The 18149-nt window shown below is 46.4% G+C and overlaps 1 protein-coding gene and 1 pseudogene across 6 annotated transcripts in view; one reads left to right on the forward strand and one right to left on the reverse strand.

Moving 5' to 3' along the window:
* Nucleotides 1-16151, reverse strand: part of POU6F1 (POU class 6 homeobox 1) — a 28946-nt gene extending 12795 nt beyond the window's left edge. For 3 of the 6 annotated variants that reach the window (XM_070370809.1, XM_070370804.1, XM_070370810.1), the window contains exons 1-3: nt 15858-16151; nt 5830-5923; nt 4075-4270 (exon numbers count right to left, since the gene is read on the reverse strand). In XM_070370809.1, coding sequence (XP_070226910.1) covers nt 4075-4270; nt 5830-5877 — 244 coding nt within the window. In that variant the 5' untranslated portion in view covers nt 5878-5923; nt 15858-16151. Of the gene's footprint in view, nt 1-4074; nt 4271-5829; nt 5924-11032; nt 11220-13792; nt 13852-15857 lie in introns of all 6 variants that reach the window. The other 3 variants (XM_070370805.1, XM_070370807.1, XM_070370808.1) reach the window with 3 other exon arrangements.
* LOC102267090 (swi5-dependent recombination DNA repair protein 1 homolog) lies at nt 7458-10159 on the forward strand (annotated as a pseudogene).
* Nucleotides 16152-18149: the final 1998 nt, after the last annotated feature.

The raw sequence follows: 18149 nt of genomic DNA on the forward strand, positions 1-18149 counted from the left end.
AAGGGGCAGGATTTCTGCAGGGTGAAGCCTAGGAAGTGACATGTCAGGGCCACACTCAGGATCCCGGGGCTCTCCAAGATAACTTTTCTCTGCTGCTCCTTGAGGTCTGAAGTCTGATGAGCAGCTTTTAGGAGGTTCTAAAGGAGCTTCCCTGAAGAAGGTAATGGCACTCCATTCCACTACTCTTGCCTGGAAAACCCCACGGACGGAGGAGTCGTGGGCTGCAGTCCATGGGGGTCACTAAGAGTCGGACACAACTGAGTGACTTCACTTTCACTTTTCACTTTCATGCATTGGAGAAGGCAATGGCAACCCACTCCAGTGTTCTTGCCTGGCGAATCCCAGGGACAAGGGAGCCTGGTGGGCTGCCATCTATGGGGTCGCACAGAGTTGGACACGACTGAAGTGACTTAGCAGCGGCAGCAGCAGCAAAGGACCTTCCCATGAATTGTAGCTTTTCAACCAAGTGAGAGTTAGTTAGGTAGGGACCCCTAGCAGAAAAATTCTTCAAAGTCACATAACAATATGGAGAAGGGTTATTTAATATATAGTGAGACATTACAGGGAGTCTAGGTGTTGGGTGTTAGACCAGATGAGTGGCTTCTTAATGCTAGCTGGGCATAGGTTTCCAGACCCTATTCTAGGCCAACTGAGTCAGAATGTCCAGGAGTGGAGGCCGGCAACCTCACCTCTCTCTTTCTTTTAAGCTCCCTTGTGATACACACGGACAAAATGGGAACCACTGAACTACAGAACCTTCCAAGCCTGCATTCCCAGCTCTTGTTTTAATCTGGAAAGGCACCAACCTAAGCCAGGACTATTCACAGTATACAATTTAAAAATCCAGATTGCTTCAAGGATGAAAGAGACAAGCAACCACAAAAACCATATAAAATACCAAAGAAAACCAAATGGCAGATTTATGTCCACTGTGAAGGGGAAATATATTTCTAACTGTTGAAAAAAATCAGAGAAGATAAGGATAATCTGAACCTCTGAGAATTCAAAAAATATTTCACTTGACAAAGTGTCATTGCAATGCAGAGGATGCGGGCTCAATCCCTGGTTGGGAAACTAAGATTCCAAGTGTTGTGGAGAAACTAAGCCCAGGCACTGCAATTACTGAACCCGTGTGCCATAACTAGAGAGTCCATGCACCACAGTGAAGGAAAACGAAGATCCAACATCCTGCAACTGAGACCCAACACAACCAAATAAATAAATAAAAACAAGCAACAATACCAGCTACTGTTTATTTTTTTTAAGTGTGATGAAACCTATAAAGGAAACTGAGGAAATGGACATGTAACAAGCATGAGTGAAGAAAGCTTACCACCTGAAGAAGTAAGTCATTTCATTAGGATACGTTTCCAGAGTGGGACTATGGGGCCTAGGATTCACCTACATTTAGGTTTTTGTCTTTTGCTTCCTGCTAGACTGCTTTTCAGGAAGACTGAACCAATCTGCAGAACCATCAACAATGTCCCTGTTTCTCCACAGCACCACCCAGTTTCGACTTCATCATGATTTCTTTTTCTGGCTTCAGAGGCATAGATGGTACCTCTTCGCCGACTACTTTTCCTCTCATTGATAGCAAGGTTTTGTGTGTTTTTCCATGTAATGATTTCCTACTGTGTAAACAATTCATTTCTCTTCAAAAGGAATTTTAGTGGACTACACCTCAAAGAAAAATAGAATTAAAGGGCCATTCAAAGCAGCTGTTTATGACAATGAAAAAACCAGGAGGTTTGATAATAGCCAAAGCCAAAATCAGTGAGTGAATCTGTTAATAAAGGACACAGAATATGAAATAATATGGTGGTAGTTGTCATACTACCTAGCCTGTCCTCGGGGGCCACACGTATAAAAATATGTATGTGTAACAAGGTCTGGGGAATGGAGTAGCACAAATCACTAGGTTCTTTTTTCATCTGGAAAAAGTTTCCTATTACTTAGTTTTAAGAGGAAACCCTTCTCAATATTTCATATGCAGAAACGTTCTATCAAAGCTACAATTTAAGCTGGCAACTTCTTAGGAATTACTACCAACATACCTCCCCTGCCTGCTTGACCATGACTAAAATTCCTTTACAAAGAAGACTTTAATGAAAGGCTTAATTAGATAAACTTCTGGAAGAAGATGCACACTACCATGAACACTCATGCTAAGATGTAAATTACTGGTTTTGGATCCATTTCTGAGAGTACGTTTTGGGTAAGGAATAGAATTAAGGCACTAGAGGAAATGAGATATGAAAGATGGATAAAAGGGTAAAAAAGAAAGGGAAGCGCTGTGGGGGGCTTCCCTGGTGATTCAGTGGTAAAGAATCTACCTGCAGTGCAGGAGACACAGGAGACCCCATGTTCAATCCATGGGTCGGGAAGATCCCCTGGGGCATGGCAACCCACTCCAGTATGCTTGCCTGGAGAATCCCATGGACAGAGGAGCCTGGTAGGCTACAGTCCATAGGGTCACAAAGAGTTGGACATGACTAAAGCAACTTCACACACACACACACAAGAACTGTGGACAAACCTGGAAAACCTCCCAGATTTCCTGAAAAGGGGCTCCATCCTCACAATGGAAAGGAATGGAAAGAGTGGCGGAGATGGAGAATCCTTGTTTTTCCTGCCTGGTCACCAGGACACTGGCCCAGGACACTTCCTCAACAAGGAAGCAGAACATCGCCAGGCTGGGGAAAATTATTTGGTCATGTGTCTTGTCATTCCTTTACTCAAAAGGAGAAAACATAAAATACCAGGGTCCCAAAATGGACCTATATACCGATCTGCAAGTACAGCAAGGGAGGTGAGATCTTGAAGTGTTTTCATCTGTTTTCTGTTCTCTTTGCTCTCTTCATGGCTCTTCCTCTTGGCCCACCCCACCTCCCCCAACCAGATCACCAATCTAGGGAAGCGGTGAAGTTCAGCAGAAGGCAAGGAGAGATGAACCATGGCTTTCTGGGGGAACTGGCAAAGGAGGCCCCAGGCTTTCTGCAAAAAGAGATGTCTACTCTGCAAGGTCAATGAAAGGGTACCCTGTGCCCAGAAAGCAGTGCCTACAACCAGTGCCAGCTTTTAGAACAGCCTGGTCGTCTCACAGCTGTACTGCAGGATCATTAGGGAAGACAGTGTGAGTCAATCAGCCACATCCATTCCCCATGCAGGAGAATCAAACTCATGCCCTAAAGTCTCCTTTGGAGAAAAACAGCCCAGATAAGCCCACCAGGCTAGATGCATGTCAGTCTAGCCAGGAGTGAGAAGCTGTGATTCTACAAGGCCCTCCCTAACACATTCTTAGCCCAATGTGGGTAAGATGCTGTTCCATTCCCAGCTCCTGCACCTCCCAGCTCTACCATAAAAGGTACTGATTTGCAAGGGCTGGTAGTACCCTAAAGGTTAAGTCCTCTCTGCCTTGAGCCTGAGGGTCTGGTTTAGACCTGGGAGCCCTCTCTGAGGTTAATTCAGTCCCCTTGGTGTGCGTGTGCAGTTACGGCAAATTCTGAACAAAAAATACAAAGAGATCAAAAAACCCAACCGCCACTTTTGAAGAGCTTAGAGCAAAAGCAGAGGACTGTGCATGCCCCCTGCACACACCACCTAAGGGATGGGCAAAATACCTAAGCCACCCCTTCAGCCTGACCCCTGGACACATCCCTACCTTCACCCCATATAAGGAACAAGCTGGTCCTCCCTCAGGGAGCGAGCAAGCAAGGGAACATGTTGCTTGTTCTCGCTTCCCTCTGCTGCAGCAGGGGCCCCAGGAAAGCCTTGTCTGAAAATAAAGAAAGTGCAATCCCCTCAGCTGAGCCCCACCACTCTTCTCCCACCTCACCCTGACCCATCCCAGTTTAGGTCTGTAAATAACTGAAAATGGTCCCTCATTCCAGGGATTGAGGAGTGGTCTAGGAGCTGAACAGCAGCGCAGGCTGTGACCAGAGGCCTGCCCAGTGGACAGGAAGACAACACACCCCTAAAGCCACCTAGCCCCCTGGGATTCATGCTAGCTCCCCAGGGGGAACACGGGAAGGGACTCAGGTGGAGCAATGGCCCCTGGGAGCAGTGGCCTCATACCAGTTGCCTCCACGGAGGAGTCTGGGTTGTCTGGGCCAGCTTCACCAGCAGCTTCACCAGCTTCAGCAGGGCCTCCACTCTGGGAGCCCTCGGTGGCCACAGCCTCCAGCGCTTTGCCCTCCTCCTCAGCAGGGATCTGGGCATCCACTCCAACCTCCAAAACTCGGATGGTCTCATGGCCTGACATCACGATGACCTGTGAACAGAGGAGAGGAGAAGAGGCTGATAGAGCCTCTGGGGAGCTAGAGCTCTAGGTGTGACTGAGGCAGAGAGGACAGAGTATCTCAGATTGTAGACCTCCTGTCCCGAGGACTGTGTACTCTGTGAGAACCCCCAGAGCCTGGAACTCCCTGATTCCAGGGAAGGAAGTGCTAGGAGAGAGCAGGCCCTGGTGACAGGGGGAAGGGTCTAACACAAGCTAGAAAAAGTCCCACTGAGTGAAACCACTTGAAGACATTTCTGTTTGCTTCCTCTCTTGCTCTCAGTTCAGGGACTGGTAAATGGCCTCACTCACAACCTTGCCAGGATGTCTTCTTGGCTGCTAGGATACTGGAGTGTGGTTTCGATGACCCCTAACACAGGACCCACAGCTTCAGCTGGGACAAGACAGGAAGCCCTCTGCATGTCCCTCTAAACATTACAGGAATGGAAAATGAATTCTCCAGGATGCTGAGGAACTTCTGAAGTTCATGGTTCCTTAATGTCCAAAACCCTGAGGTTAGAGGCCATGATTTCCTTGCAAGCTAACTTCTTGAAGCAAGAGGGTCAGGAATTCTGAACGCACGGCCTGTCGCTGGCGCTCCTGGACTGGAGCTTTGTACCCTGTAGACCTGCGGCTCCAGCGTGCCATCTGGTATGTGCATGCTCTAACCTTGCACCTCCTCGAGGGGAGCCCCTGTGCCCAGCAATGCGGGTGGCCCCTGGGCCTCCTTGGAACACTGGGTCTTCCTTCCTGCTCAGCCAGCTTAGTGCTTTACCTCCAGCACTGACATGCTTCCACTTGGGTCTTTCAAGAATCAGAGACACCCTGTACATTAAAAAGCTCTGTATCAGGCCTTCCCTGTGATTCTCCTGGGGCCAAAGCCACTCCCACAACACACTCCTTGGGACTGAAAACTGGATCCAGCCAGAGACTCTGTTGGAAAAAAGCAGCTATGTGACCCATCAGGGGAGTATGAGTGAAATAACCTTCCCGAGCAGTTTCCTTTCTGACTCAAACCTGACTATGAGAAACTTTACTCCAATTACATTTTAAGAGATGTTAATCTTTTTTTCTCCTTTTAAAAATGCATAAAAAATACATAAGGGAATTCCCTGGCGGTCCAGTTGTTAGGACTTGGTACTCTCACGGCCAGCTAGTAGGGGCCTGGGTTGGATCCCTGGTTGGGAGAGTAAGATTCTGCAAGCTACAGGTATGGCCAATTTTAAAAAAATTTTACATAAGTAATAAAAGGTCATTGAAGGAAAAATTAGAAAATGATATATAACCAAGAAAAATAAATAAGTTCCCTGATATCCAAATCTTTCCCCATATTAACTTATACATATTTCACTTTTTAAAGTCACCACTAAAGTCCCCAAACCCAGCCCCTGAAAAATCCTAGCTGGCAACCACATCTGGATGGGTCAAGTGACCATGAACGTTGGTAAGGAACAGACAACAAGGCGCTTTATGGAGTTTTCCTCTTTGCCCACACCCCTCCGTCTATCACCATCCCCCTCCCCACCCCTACCTCTTCCTGCTCCAGAAGATACCTGCTCATTGACAGTCAGAGATGAGTCTGGCCCGGCTCCAGGATCCATGGTCACTTGTCAGGGTGGGGTGGGGGCTGGCCCACACCTACACATTCTGCAGGGTGAGATGAGATGGGAAAAGCAAAGGCTGATGTGACAATGTTAAGACAATTTCCATATCATCTCAGAAAGTCAGAAGTAGAATGGTAGGAAGAGAGAGAAGCTAAGTTCTCTCAGGTATGTGTAGAAGTGAAGGCAATAGGATTCTAAGGATTTTAAAATTAAAATGTCTGACTTCCTGCGGCACCCTAGGACAACCTACACTCAGGAGGAGCCAGGGTAACAGGAGGAATGGGGAGGGGCCAGACGTCTAACCCTGGGAGTTCCCCAGTCCAGTGGGAGAGAGCAGACCCAGCAGAGCCCAAAGTGACTTTGACCCAGACACTCAGAACCAGACACAAGTAAGGAGCACTCTGGGTATCAAAGCAATTCTCAGGGGAGGGGTCTGAGAAGACTTCCCCGGGAAGAGATGGCAAACATAGGAATAAATTGAAACAGTTGTCTCAGACTTTAATGCGCCTGGAACACATTAAAACTGCAGACTCCCCCACCCCGATTTTCCCAGACCAAACATCTCCAGGGAGTCTGATTCAATAGGTGGGTCCCTCAGGGGTTTCTGTGGCAGTGGCCCAAGAACCACACTGGCCTTTAACGTGGGAGGCAGGACAACATACCAGATGGTGGAGCAGCGGCCACATGCAGTGAGGAGAGAAGACCTTACAAGAACAAACGGTCTGGCTGGAGCCACGAACCACAGTCACAAGAAATAAAGGTAATGACTAGGACAACCGGTTTTAGACACTGAAACAGAGAAGCAACTAACATTTTTATTCTGAGTGCCCACTGTGCTAAGCATTTTATGGAATACTAATTCACGTACTACTCATGCCAGCTGGGGTATGTGAACATTAGCATCACCATGTTACAGATGAGGACACTCAGCTCAGAGAAGTGTTCTAGATTCCTCACTTTCTCTTCCTCCTCCTTTTCTACCTCTGGGTTTGTTTCATTGGGCTTCCTTTTGTTGTTGTCATTTGATTAATTGAGGTAAAATTCACATGACATCAAATTAAATGTACAACTTGATGGAATTCAGTACACTTATAGCACACTTACAGTGCTGTGCAACCATCACCACTGTTTAGCTCCAGAGCATTTTCATCCTCCAAAAGGAAATTCCATGCCCATTAGCGGTTACTCCCTTTTCTTGCCTGTGGCAATCATGAATCTGCTTTCTCTCTTTGGATTTGCCTGTTCTCAATATTTCATATGGGCTTTCCTGATGACTCAGATGGTAAAGAATCTGCCTACAATGCAGAGACCTGGGTTCAATTCCTGGGTTGGGAAGATTCCCTGGAGAAGGGAATGGCTACCCACTCCAGTATTCTTCCCTGGAGAATTCTATGGACAGAGGAACCTAGCGAGCTACAGTCCATGGTCATAATGACTCAGACACAACTGAGAGACTAACACTAATATTTCATGTATTAATAAATGGAATCATTTGATATTGGGTCTTTTTTGTGTCTGGCTTCTTTTACTTTGCAGAATATTTTCAAGGTTTATCCATAGCATGTATCGGCGCTTCATTTCTTTACACAGCTGGATAAAATTTCATTGTATAGACTCTTTCACTCTCCAGGGAAGACAGAGGCACAGGTAAACCAAGACTTCGTTTCCAAGATGGAAAGTCCATCAGACTCAGCTGTGACTTTACCCAGCACTCTGCAGGTCTGTGCCAATCCACCACCTCCCCATATGCATAGTTCAAGAACACAACCTATGAGTTGCAGCGCTTAAAGGGCGATTAAGGAAAACAAGATCTTCATTTAATTCTCATAAATAAATGGAGTGGTGAAGCATCTCAAAGTCGAGAATGAAAAAAACAATCAGATCTTTTCAGAGAAGACAGGATCCTTAGCAAAAGAAAAACTGTTTGGAATTTCAAGAAAATTTTAAACACATAGTGAGTTAGAAGAAAGTTTATATTTGAAAAATACTTTAAAGAATATTGCTGCAGGACTTCCCTGGTGATCAAGTGATTAAGACTCTGCACTTCCAGTCTGGGGTGGCAGGGGGAGACAGGTGCAGGTTGGATCCCTGGTCAAGGAACTAAGATCCCGCATGCCACACGGCGCGACCAAAAACAAAAACTGCTGCTGCTAAGTCGAGTCAGTCGTGTCCGACTCTGTGCGACCCCAGAGACGGCAGCCCACCAGGCTCCCCCGTCCCTGGGATTCTCCAGGAAAGAACACTGGAGTGGGTTGCCATTTCCTTCTCCAATGCATGAAAGTGAAAACTGAAAGAGAAGTCGCTCAGTCCTCTCCAACTCTTAGCAACCCCATGGACTGCAGCCCACCAGGCTCTTCCATCCATGGGATTTTCCAGGCAAGAGTACTGGAGTGGGTTGCATGTGAATCTAAATCACTGGATATTGGGTTATGCAAGGTCCTCCAAAATGATTTTGTGAATGAGAATATTTCCAAACAAGGATTAAATGAAGAAAAAAGCCAAATCCACCAAATCCGTGAAGGAGATTCCAGAGAACTTCAGAGGGTAAAACTAGTCAAAATGTATCACTCAAAGAACGACCTGTCCCAGTTACAATTGTTAATAAGGAAGCAAAGACACTGTAGCTAGATGTTGCTTTGTGAGGGGCCATCAAACAAGTCCCCAAAGGACAAGAAACTGAACCTCATCCAGTTGATAGATCACTGTGGCTAAGATGATAAATTGCTCCAGTGTAACAGAAATGAAGATGAATTCATAAGAGTTTCATTCATAATTCTTTCTCCAGAGAATCTCTGAGAATGACAACATAATAAAAAAGATACTTGCACATTTTAAAGAGAAGGTATAAGCCACTAGAGCTTAGAGAAAGGTATCCTGATGAACACCAATTTATGAAGCTTGTTATTATCCAAATATAAACCAAGTTCTAAAACAAGGTTTCAGTATTTTGGAGAAATCTGCCAAAGGAAACATTTAAATAAATATGTGAAAAATTTAAATAGCAATTAAAAAATAATTTGGACGATTTTGGAAGTCAGTTTTAATACATTGTTCTGTTTATTGTGGTAAAAAAAATTTTTTTTACTGTAAATGTTAAAAAACGGTCCAACCTTATAAATGTCTAAACTTAAATGGGTCTAAAAATGCCGGCCTCCCTTATTTTATGACTCTTGTTTCCATCCACTTATCACATATTTCCATCTGGATAGTCTAGCACATAATTAAACTCATATGTCAAAAAAAAAAAATCCCACGGTATGGATATGCCATATTTTGTTTATTGAATCATCCGCTGATGGATATTTTGGTTGTTTCTACCTTTCTGCTACTGCGAATATTGCATCTATGAATCTTTGTACATGAGTTTTTGTTGGAACACCTGTTTTCAATTTGGGGGTATATACCTAGGAGTGCAACTGCTGGCTGACCCCAGGGGTTTTAGGGGTTTCACTCCAGTGACTGTAGTAAATAGCACATCTGGATGGCCTGCCTCCTTGGAGCTCATGATATCAGGCAGTGTCCACAGCCTGACAGCAATGAAGAGAGACGATCACCTGTCAGTTTTGAGAGAAGGGGCTCCTATGACTACCCCAGGAGTAGAACCCCGGTGCATACATAGACCACAGCAGAGCTGCTTTGGTTAAAGCTGGGACAGGAGCCAGTGCCCAGCCACAGCATGCCCCTTTGCCTTCTTTCTTCAGTGAGTGAGTTTGAAAAATACCTGAATCAAACCTGGCAAGGCTTACAGATGGCTCACTTGTCCCTGGCTTTCCTGTGCTAGCATCTAAAAACACAGGCAGCCTCAGGAGGATAAACAGCAGGTCCTGAGGCATTTGTCTCCAACCCCAAAATCCAGAGGTCCAGGACCATCCAGGACTCTTAGTAGCAGAAATACTGAGTTAGAGGACCTGGTTCTATTTATCATTTTCCTTTGGGAACTGCTTTGGGCTTAAGGTAATCTTCCAAGACACCCAGGAGGAGCAATGAAGTCTAAAACAAATCAGAACCCCCTAGAATAGCCTGAGATCCTATAAGAAAAATCCTGAAATGCTTTGTCCTTTGTTTATTCAACAAATACTTCAGTGGCCACTATGTGCTGGGCACTGGGATACAGTGGGGGGAAAAGCATGTTCTCCAGCTTTGTTAAGGAGTCAACAGTCTAATATGGGCATCGAGGAAATAAAAAGATAACGACAATATAGTGTGTTTAAGTGTCATGGTGGATGAATAGAGGGTGGCAGAAGATACACTGAAGGGATATCTAATGCACTTTTATATGGTCCTTTGCCCCTTGTTCCAGGGTGGCATGTGTTTCAGACATAAAATTTGATAGTACATGAAGCATCTTGTGACATGTAGAGGAAAATGGAATTTGTTGTATGAGATTCAGACTTTTAATGCAGACTCATCTCTGTGATTTTAATCACTTTATATATACTTAATGTGGTTCAGGTTTCCAAGAGGTAAAGTACCTCTCACTATAGTCATTTTGAGGGGTGGAGAGTATTCTGCATGGATTAAAGGAATGAATGGAATGAGTTTCACTGGTATTTAATTGAAAGTCACATTTGTTATGGGAAATTACCTTTCAAATTTTTGACATAATCCTCTCACATGAGATTGTTTGTTGACATCAGCATCTCCAGCTCTACATCACTTCTATATTTAAATTGTGCACCAACTTACCTCCTGCAGGGCTGCCATCTAAAAAGGTCACAAGGACAGGAAGCAGGAAGCAGATTAGTACAGACTAGTAGTTGGAGTTGAGCTGGATCATCCAGACAAGGATGGTTTCCTGAGGTGGTCTCACCCAGCCTGTCAGCCACCAGCTGAGACCTCACCTGGGAACTTCAGACTCATATAATCCAACTACCTACTGATTGCTTACAAGATCTTATACTTAACATATTCAAAATCAAACTCCTGATTTGCACCCCAAACCAGCTCCACCTGCCTGCAGCCTTCCCCATCTCAGCAAATGGCAGCTTCATCCTTCCACAGGTGCTCAGGTTGAAAACCTTGCTGTCATCCTTGCCTTTGCTCTTATATTTCCATCTATATTGATTTCTTCAAATCCTGTTGGCTCTCCCTTCCAGTGCACCCAGAATCCCTCCACTTCTTATGACTTCCATCATGGTCCATGCAGTTGTACCTGATGCAAAGGAACACAAGATGACATCCCCTCTTGCATGCAAGCATCATCTGCTCTGTTCTTAAACCATCAATCTTCAGGTGGGTTGCTACAGCTTTCAAGTTTTCATTTGCTTGATGGATTTTCTGTATGTTCTCCTACCCTTCTCCATTTCTGGCCCCAGGACATAGATTTCCCTTCCCATCTGCTGAAAAGTAATCATTATTAATGATTAATAAAAATACTATTAATGATTAATAAAAAACTGTTAATCATTATTAATAGTTTGTTGGTCCTGGGATAAATGATAATGGAACAGAAGATTTAAAAAAAAGTATGTGTGTGTATAATTGAGTCACTTTGCTGTACAGTGGAAATTAATACAACATTATAAATCAACTATACTTCAATTTAAAAATAAATTTTAAAAATAGTTTATTGGGACCCAGCCCCTTTATGCATAGTACTACACTGAGCATTCTTTGGAGACAGACTTTAGGGTTCACAATCTCAGCTTTGATATTCCCTAGCTGTGGGACTTCAGGCAAATTATTTAACCTCTCTGCCTCAGTTTCCTCATCTGTAAAATGAGAGTAATAGCACCTACTTCATAGGGCTATTGTGAAGACTGAATAAGTTAATGCACATTAAAAAGTGTAGATAAACGACTGGCACATAGTAAGTGCTCAGAGGATGGTAGCTATTACAAAAATTTACATATTCTCCAGGCAAGAACACTGGAGTGGGTAGCCATTCCCTTCTCCAGGGGATCTTCCTGACTCGGATATTGAATCTGGGTCTCCTACACTGCAGGCAGATTCTTTACCATCTCAGCCACCAAGGAAGCCCTTACATATATTATCTCATTTAAATTTAGTACAGCAGTTAGGAACCTAGGTGGTGCCTCAGTTACCATATTTGAAACAGGAATAACTGGGCATTGTAGCAAATTGTGTCAGGGTTCAATAAATATGAACTGTTAACTATTATTCAATTTTGACACCAGCCCCATGAGGCCACAGAGTAAACACATAGTAAAGCCTGACCACCTGTGTGACGAGCGGGCAGATTACTTCCGTTTTTTTCAGGGATAAATAATAAGAGAGCTTATCTTTGAATTACTGTATAAAGCACAAATAACAATTAGCTATTACAATCCCCATTTTTATTGAAGAGTAAGTTGATGATCAAAGAGAGATAATGGAATAGGCTTAGGAGAAAAACCTAGATTAAATCCCAGCTTGGTCATGAAATAGCTGTGCCATCCTGGGCAAATGACTGAATCTCTTTGAAGTTTAAGTTCCTTATCTTTAAAATGCTGATTAAATGGGCAAGCATTATGGGGTTGTTATAATGGTGATAGGAGATTAGGGCTTCCCTGGTGGCTCAGACAGTGAAGAATAAGCCAGCAATGTGGGAGACCCAGGTTCAATCCCTAGATCAGAAAGATCCCCTAGAGAAGGGCATGGCAACCCACTCTAGTATTCTTGCCTGGAGAATTCTATGGACAGAGGAGCCTGGTGGACTGCAGTCCATGGGGTAGCAAAGAGTAGGACACAACTGAGCAACTAACACTTTCACTTTTTCATGAGATCATGCAAGTAAAATGCTTAACATTGTATTCTTACGATAACCCCCATCTTTATCTATAGGAAAATGGAGGTGGAGAGAGGTCAGGTGATTTGCCCAAGGGCACAGTCCATGACCTTCAAACTTCAAGGTCACATCACCTGCCCCAGATTTCTATTCTCCTGACACCACACTAAGCCTTCATTCAGGAAATGGGAAGAAGGCTGATGGGGGCTGCTCTGGCCCCCAAGGATCAGGACACACTGGAAAGTGGAAGCTCTCAATTCTGCTCCAAATTGTTTCAGTGGCTAAGACTCCGAGCTTCCAACACAGGGAGTGTGGGTTCAATCCCTGTTCAGGGAACTAAGATCCCACATGCCTTGTGGTATGGCCAAGAAATAAAAACAGGCTTCCCTGGTGGCTCAGATGATAAAGAATCTGACTGCAATGTAGGAGACCTGGGTTTGATCCCTGGGTTTGATCCCTGGGTCAGGAAGGTCCCCTGGAGAAAGGAATGGCTACCCACTCCAGTATTCTTGCCTGCAGAACTCCATGGACAGAGACGCCTGGTGGGCTGCAGTCCATGGGGTTACAAAGAGTCAGACATGACTGAGCAACTAACACTTTCACTTTGGGGCTTCCCTGGTGGCTCAGATGGTAAAGAATCTGCTTGCAATGTAGGAGACCCAGATTTGATTCCTGGGTTGGGAAGATCCCCTGGAGAAGGGAATGGCAACCCACTCCAGTATCCTTGCTTGGGAAATCCTTTATGGACAGAGGAGCCTCGTGGGCTACAGTCCATGGGGTCACAAAGAGTTGGACATGACTGAGCGATTAACACTAATCAATTTACTTCCCCCAACCCCAATTCATGGACAGAGATAAATGACTTGCCAAGCTATTGGTAGACTAGCTAGTCACACACATGGGCCAGAAGGAGAGAAAAGGGCAAAAGACAGGACAGTAGTGAACAAACTTACTTCTTTCCCAACCAACCATTTGTAAATTTTAGACATATATACTCAAACAGTAAAGACTTGTTTTATAAAGACACATTTAGATTTATTTTCTCCTTCTGCACCCACCCCCCATCCCCTTGTACCCAAACTTGGTTCATCCCTGGCAGGGTGAATAGAAGGGATAAATGTGAAAAATAACAAGAAGTATGTTCCCCTGCTAGACTTTAAGGACCAAGAAAGCATATCCACTTACCATCATATCCCAGAGCCTCATAAAATTCCTGGTACACAACAGAGGTTAATGAATATGAGCTGAAAACATAAATTATGATATCAGATCGTACCCTTTAGTCTCCTCATATTTCCTACCTTTTCCTCAAAATACATAGCCTATTTCAAATTTCATGCCCTCATTTTCAATACTAGGGCTACTTAAAAATGATTTCAAAGAAGTAGTATTAAGTTCTTAAGAAACCTGGTCACACTCACCCCTTCCTAATGTGCCAGTTCAGCTCCTCATTCCCAAGTCTTCCTTCATTTGGCCAGTTTCTCCTGAGTCCCATTCTCTCTGTGGCCTCACTGACCCTCATTTTGACACAGAAAGAGCTTGGGGTTTAAAGGCAGAAGACTCAGATTGAGTATCGCTTCTGTTTAAGGTAACATCTCACAGCCTGTTTCCTTATCTGTGAAATGGGGCTAAATTCCAGTGCCCACCTCATGGGCTATTGTTAAATCATTAACATTTATGTAAAGCTTTTGGAACAGGGCCTGGCACACGTAATTGCTTTAAGTTGAAGTAAAGCACTGTTCTTAATTGTAAAGTGTTATGAAAAACATGTAAGATTACTACTATGACTTTACAGTGAGCAAATCTTGGGGAGGGGGGATATGATCTTGTCCCATGTTCCTTCATAATGCAAAGACTCCTTAGAAAAGCAAATTTCTTCTGAGTCATCTCTTAATTGCTAGGTAGTACTTCCAAGAAGAGAATAACCCATCTCCTTTCTCTCACTCTCTCGCTCTCTCTCTCTCTCACACACACAGACACAAATCACTCTATATTGTCTTGTTTTTTTCATGTTTATGATCTGCCTGTCCCCATCTCCATCCCACCCATCAGACTGAAATTAAAACTCCAAGACAGGGCAAATTCTGTCTGTATTGTTCAGAGTTGGCACAGAGTGGATATTTTTGTCGCCCTAATGAACAAATAAATGAAGGTCTACAGCAGATATGCAAAGAAATAAAAGATCACAGAAATAACACCCTGAGAAGCTGGACTTCAATCAAAACAAAATACATGGAATTATTCCTCAGAAGGCCCTGCTGGTCAACGGTGGCTGCCTTGGATTACCAAGAAAAGGGAGGTGGGAAGTATGTTCATGAACAATTGAAGACCAGCCTTCTACTTTGGGATCAACGAATTTGAAAGAGCAGATCCCAGCTCTCCGCAAAGAGCTTCTTTCCACTAGTCTAGGCAGGCTTCACAACCGCGTTTTATTTTTCCCCACAGCCGGCTGCGGAGGCTTGCGAAGATTTGGGGGTTCCAATGACAAATGAGTAGGGGACCTCAACGCGAGAAAGTGGAGGTTGCAAGGCGCCCTGCGGCTCCCTTGGCCTTGCCAGGTGAGGATGCCCAGGGAGCACATAGCGGGTGCATTATGATGACTATTTATTAATAATAATATTGTTATTAAATATTTATGAAGTGCTTGTGCTCGGCTAGACGGTGACCCTCCCACCACTCTCCCATCCTTCCAGCAGCACCAGGTCCCTAACCCCGAGTCCCACCAGTCCTCCCGGTGTCTGGTGGTTGGAGAGAATTGTGACAGGTGGCTCTGGCCGCCTCATTTGACCTTGCCTGCTGGGAACCCAGGCGTCCGGGTTCTCCAGTGGGGCGACAATCCTTTCGCGGTCGCCACAGGGGCTGGGTAAAGAACGTCCCCGTGGTCCGTACCCAACCTGGGCTCCCGGAGCAGAAATGGGGAGGGGCCAGGTCCAAGCTCCCCACGGGGTCCACCTGGCGGCCGCCCCCTCCTCGCCTCGGTCCCCGCAGGCCGGCAGGAAAGCTAGGGCGCGGCCCCCGGGGTCTCCGGCCTCCCGCGAGCGGCCACACAGCATTCAGCTCCCGGAGATCCTCGTCGCCCCGGCCCAACATCCCGGCGCCCCGGCCCCGCGGCATTTTTTTTTCTCTTTATCATAAATATATAAATTATGCTAATTACGGGCATTGCATATTAACCAAACCCGAAACCTCCCCTGCCCGGCCCCCTCCCCCTCTGTGCAAACCCCTCCCCGCCCCGGACCCCGCTACTTACCGGAGCCCGAGCCCGAGCTGCCTTCGCCCTGGGTGCCCGGCGGCCACCGATTAGAGATTCATCTCACAGCTCGGGCCAGGGGGCCGGGGGCCGGGGCCCGGGGGCCAGGGCAGCCGCCACCCGCAGACAAAGAAGCCAGTGCGGCTTGGCTGGGCTCGGCTCGGCCCGGGAGCCGGTCGGGACCCGCCGCCGCCCCCGGGCCCCCAGCCCGGGCTGGCCAGAGCCGAAAGGGACTCGGCGGGCTGCGCTGGGCGGAGGGGGGACGGCTGGGAAGCGAGAAGGGGAAGCAGGGTGGGTGGGGGGCGGTCAGGTATATATATATATATTTTTCTTCCTTTCCCCCCTTCCACGGCCCCCTTTCCCTCCCCCTCGTTTTTTTTTCCCTCCTTCTGCTACTTGGATTTTTTTAGCTGCTGCGTCATGAGCATAATTTATGCAAAGAGCTTTGCCGCATGCTGCACCGCGCGCGCCAGCCGCCGGGGGCGGCGGGCTGGGCGGGCCGGCAGGGAAGGGAGGGGATCTGGGGAACCGAGAACTAGCGATGGTGGGGGCACCCCAGCCCCTTGCCACCCCCGCTCTCAGAGGCCCCACAGACTAGTTCCCCGGACTGGAGTGGAAAGTCGATGGGGTGGGTCACGCAGCCCCGCTCCGAGAAGCATCCTGAGGTCGTTTCATTTTGGAAGGTGCGAGAGTGGGGAGCACAGAAGTCCAAACTGGGGACCCTATGCCACATTCCCGTCAGCCTAGGGTTGGGGCGGTAACTCCCAGCGGCCGCCCTGTCCTCTCTAGCTTGGTCAGTTGCCCTGCTCAACGTTCAAAGTCAAGTTCGTGTCCATTCCCAAGTCCCAGGCCGGGCCCCCACTGTGAGAAAAGGGAGGGAACTCAGCCAGACCAAAACCACCGCCCAACCAACCTCCGGAGCAGCTGTGGCCGAGCTCCATCTCACCCGGGGGGAACGTGGTGGGGAGGTGGGAGGCGTCGGGGCCTGGACCCGAAAGCCCGCATATACACACCTCAATAGCAGCTGTCTAGAGACTAGCTTGCCTGTTTTCTTGACCAAGTAGATGGGGAAATGTAAAAAAATAGACAAAGTTCTGTGGCATGGAGCAAAAAAAAAAAAAAAAACAACCCCAGCGTTCTGCTTTGGTGGTGGTGATGTCGGGAAGGGTTTGGTTTAAGAGGCTCCTGAAGGTGGGGAAAGGGGAAGGGATAGAAAGAGGCACTGTTTGAGGCTGAGGGAAGACGGACCGAGACGTTGTTGGCAAATAAAAGAGGAAGGAGTTGGAAGAACAAAGGGGAAGAGAAAGAATGAGAGAAGAATTGGGGAGGAGGGAGGCTTTGTAAATCCAGCGACTGTGGGTCCCAGCTTTGAGACCTAGAGACAGCCTGCGGTCAGCCTGGGCTGCTTGCCCTCTGGCCCGCCATCTACTGCCCGCTCCCCGCCCCCTGCCACCCCCCCCCACCCCCACCCCACCCCCACCCCCACCCCCAGATTTGGTGGCTTATCTTTTGATGAGGTAAGCATAGACGAGTTAGAGGTAATGTGAGGAGAATGGAAGTGGAGCCCTCAGCCCACCGGAGACTGTTCACCGCCCCCGCCCCGCTGCGCATGGAAGGACACTGAAAGGCAGGGGAGAGGAGGAGAGGGGAGCAGCACCAGGTGGGAGATCATCTCTACACACTTTTCCAGAACCTTACCTGCACTTGGCAGATCTATTAGTAACCCATGGATTCCAAGTTAGGATATTTAGGGTTTAGCCCCTACCCTTCCACTAACAGTTCAGGCAGGTAATTTAACTTCATTACTTACTTTTCTATTATCATTACTTCACGGGATCAAGAAGTTTAACTGTGTGAGCTTGTATGTGAAAGAATCTTGAAAAATTCTAACTGATATACAATTGTAAGGTATCATTACCTGTTCAGTAGTTTTAACTGGGCTTGTGAAACTGATACATGACAGTATTACAGTTCTTGAAGGTTTTGTTTGGTCTTTTATCCCTATGGTCCCTCCTCTTAGGCTGTAAGTTTCTTGAGAGCACAGATGGTGACAACTCATTTTTGTATTTCCTACTGCTGTTTATGTGAAAAAGAGGCTCAGTATTGCTATTGAATGTTGTCACATGAGGACAAAAACTCTTAGTCTATGTGACATGGTTTGGTGCTACACACAGATAAATCAAATGCATGATATCAGGGACAGTATGAAGAAAGAAACGGATGTGATCAAAGGGGTTCAGGGAGCCATACATGAGAATGGTGATTGTGGTTTCCTTTGGAAAAAGGAAGCCT

This window comes from Bos mutus, chromosome 5 (assembly GCF_027580195.1).
Source record: "Bos mutus isolate GX-2022 chromosome 5, NWIPB_WYAK_1.1, whole genome shotgun sequence".
In the NCBI taxonomy this organism is placed as follows: domain Eukaryota; kingdom Metazoa; phylum Chordata; class Mammalia; order Artiodactyla; family Bovidae; genus Bos; species Bos mutus.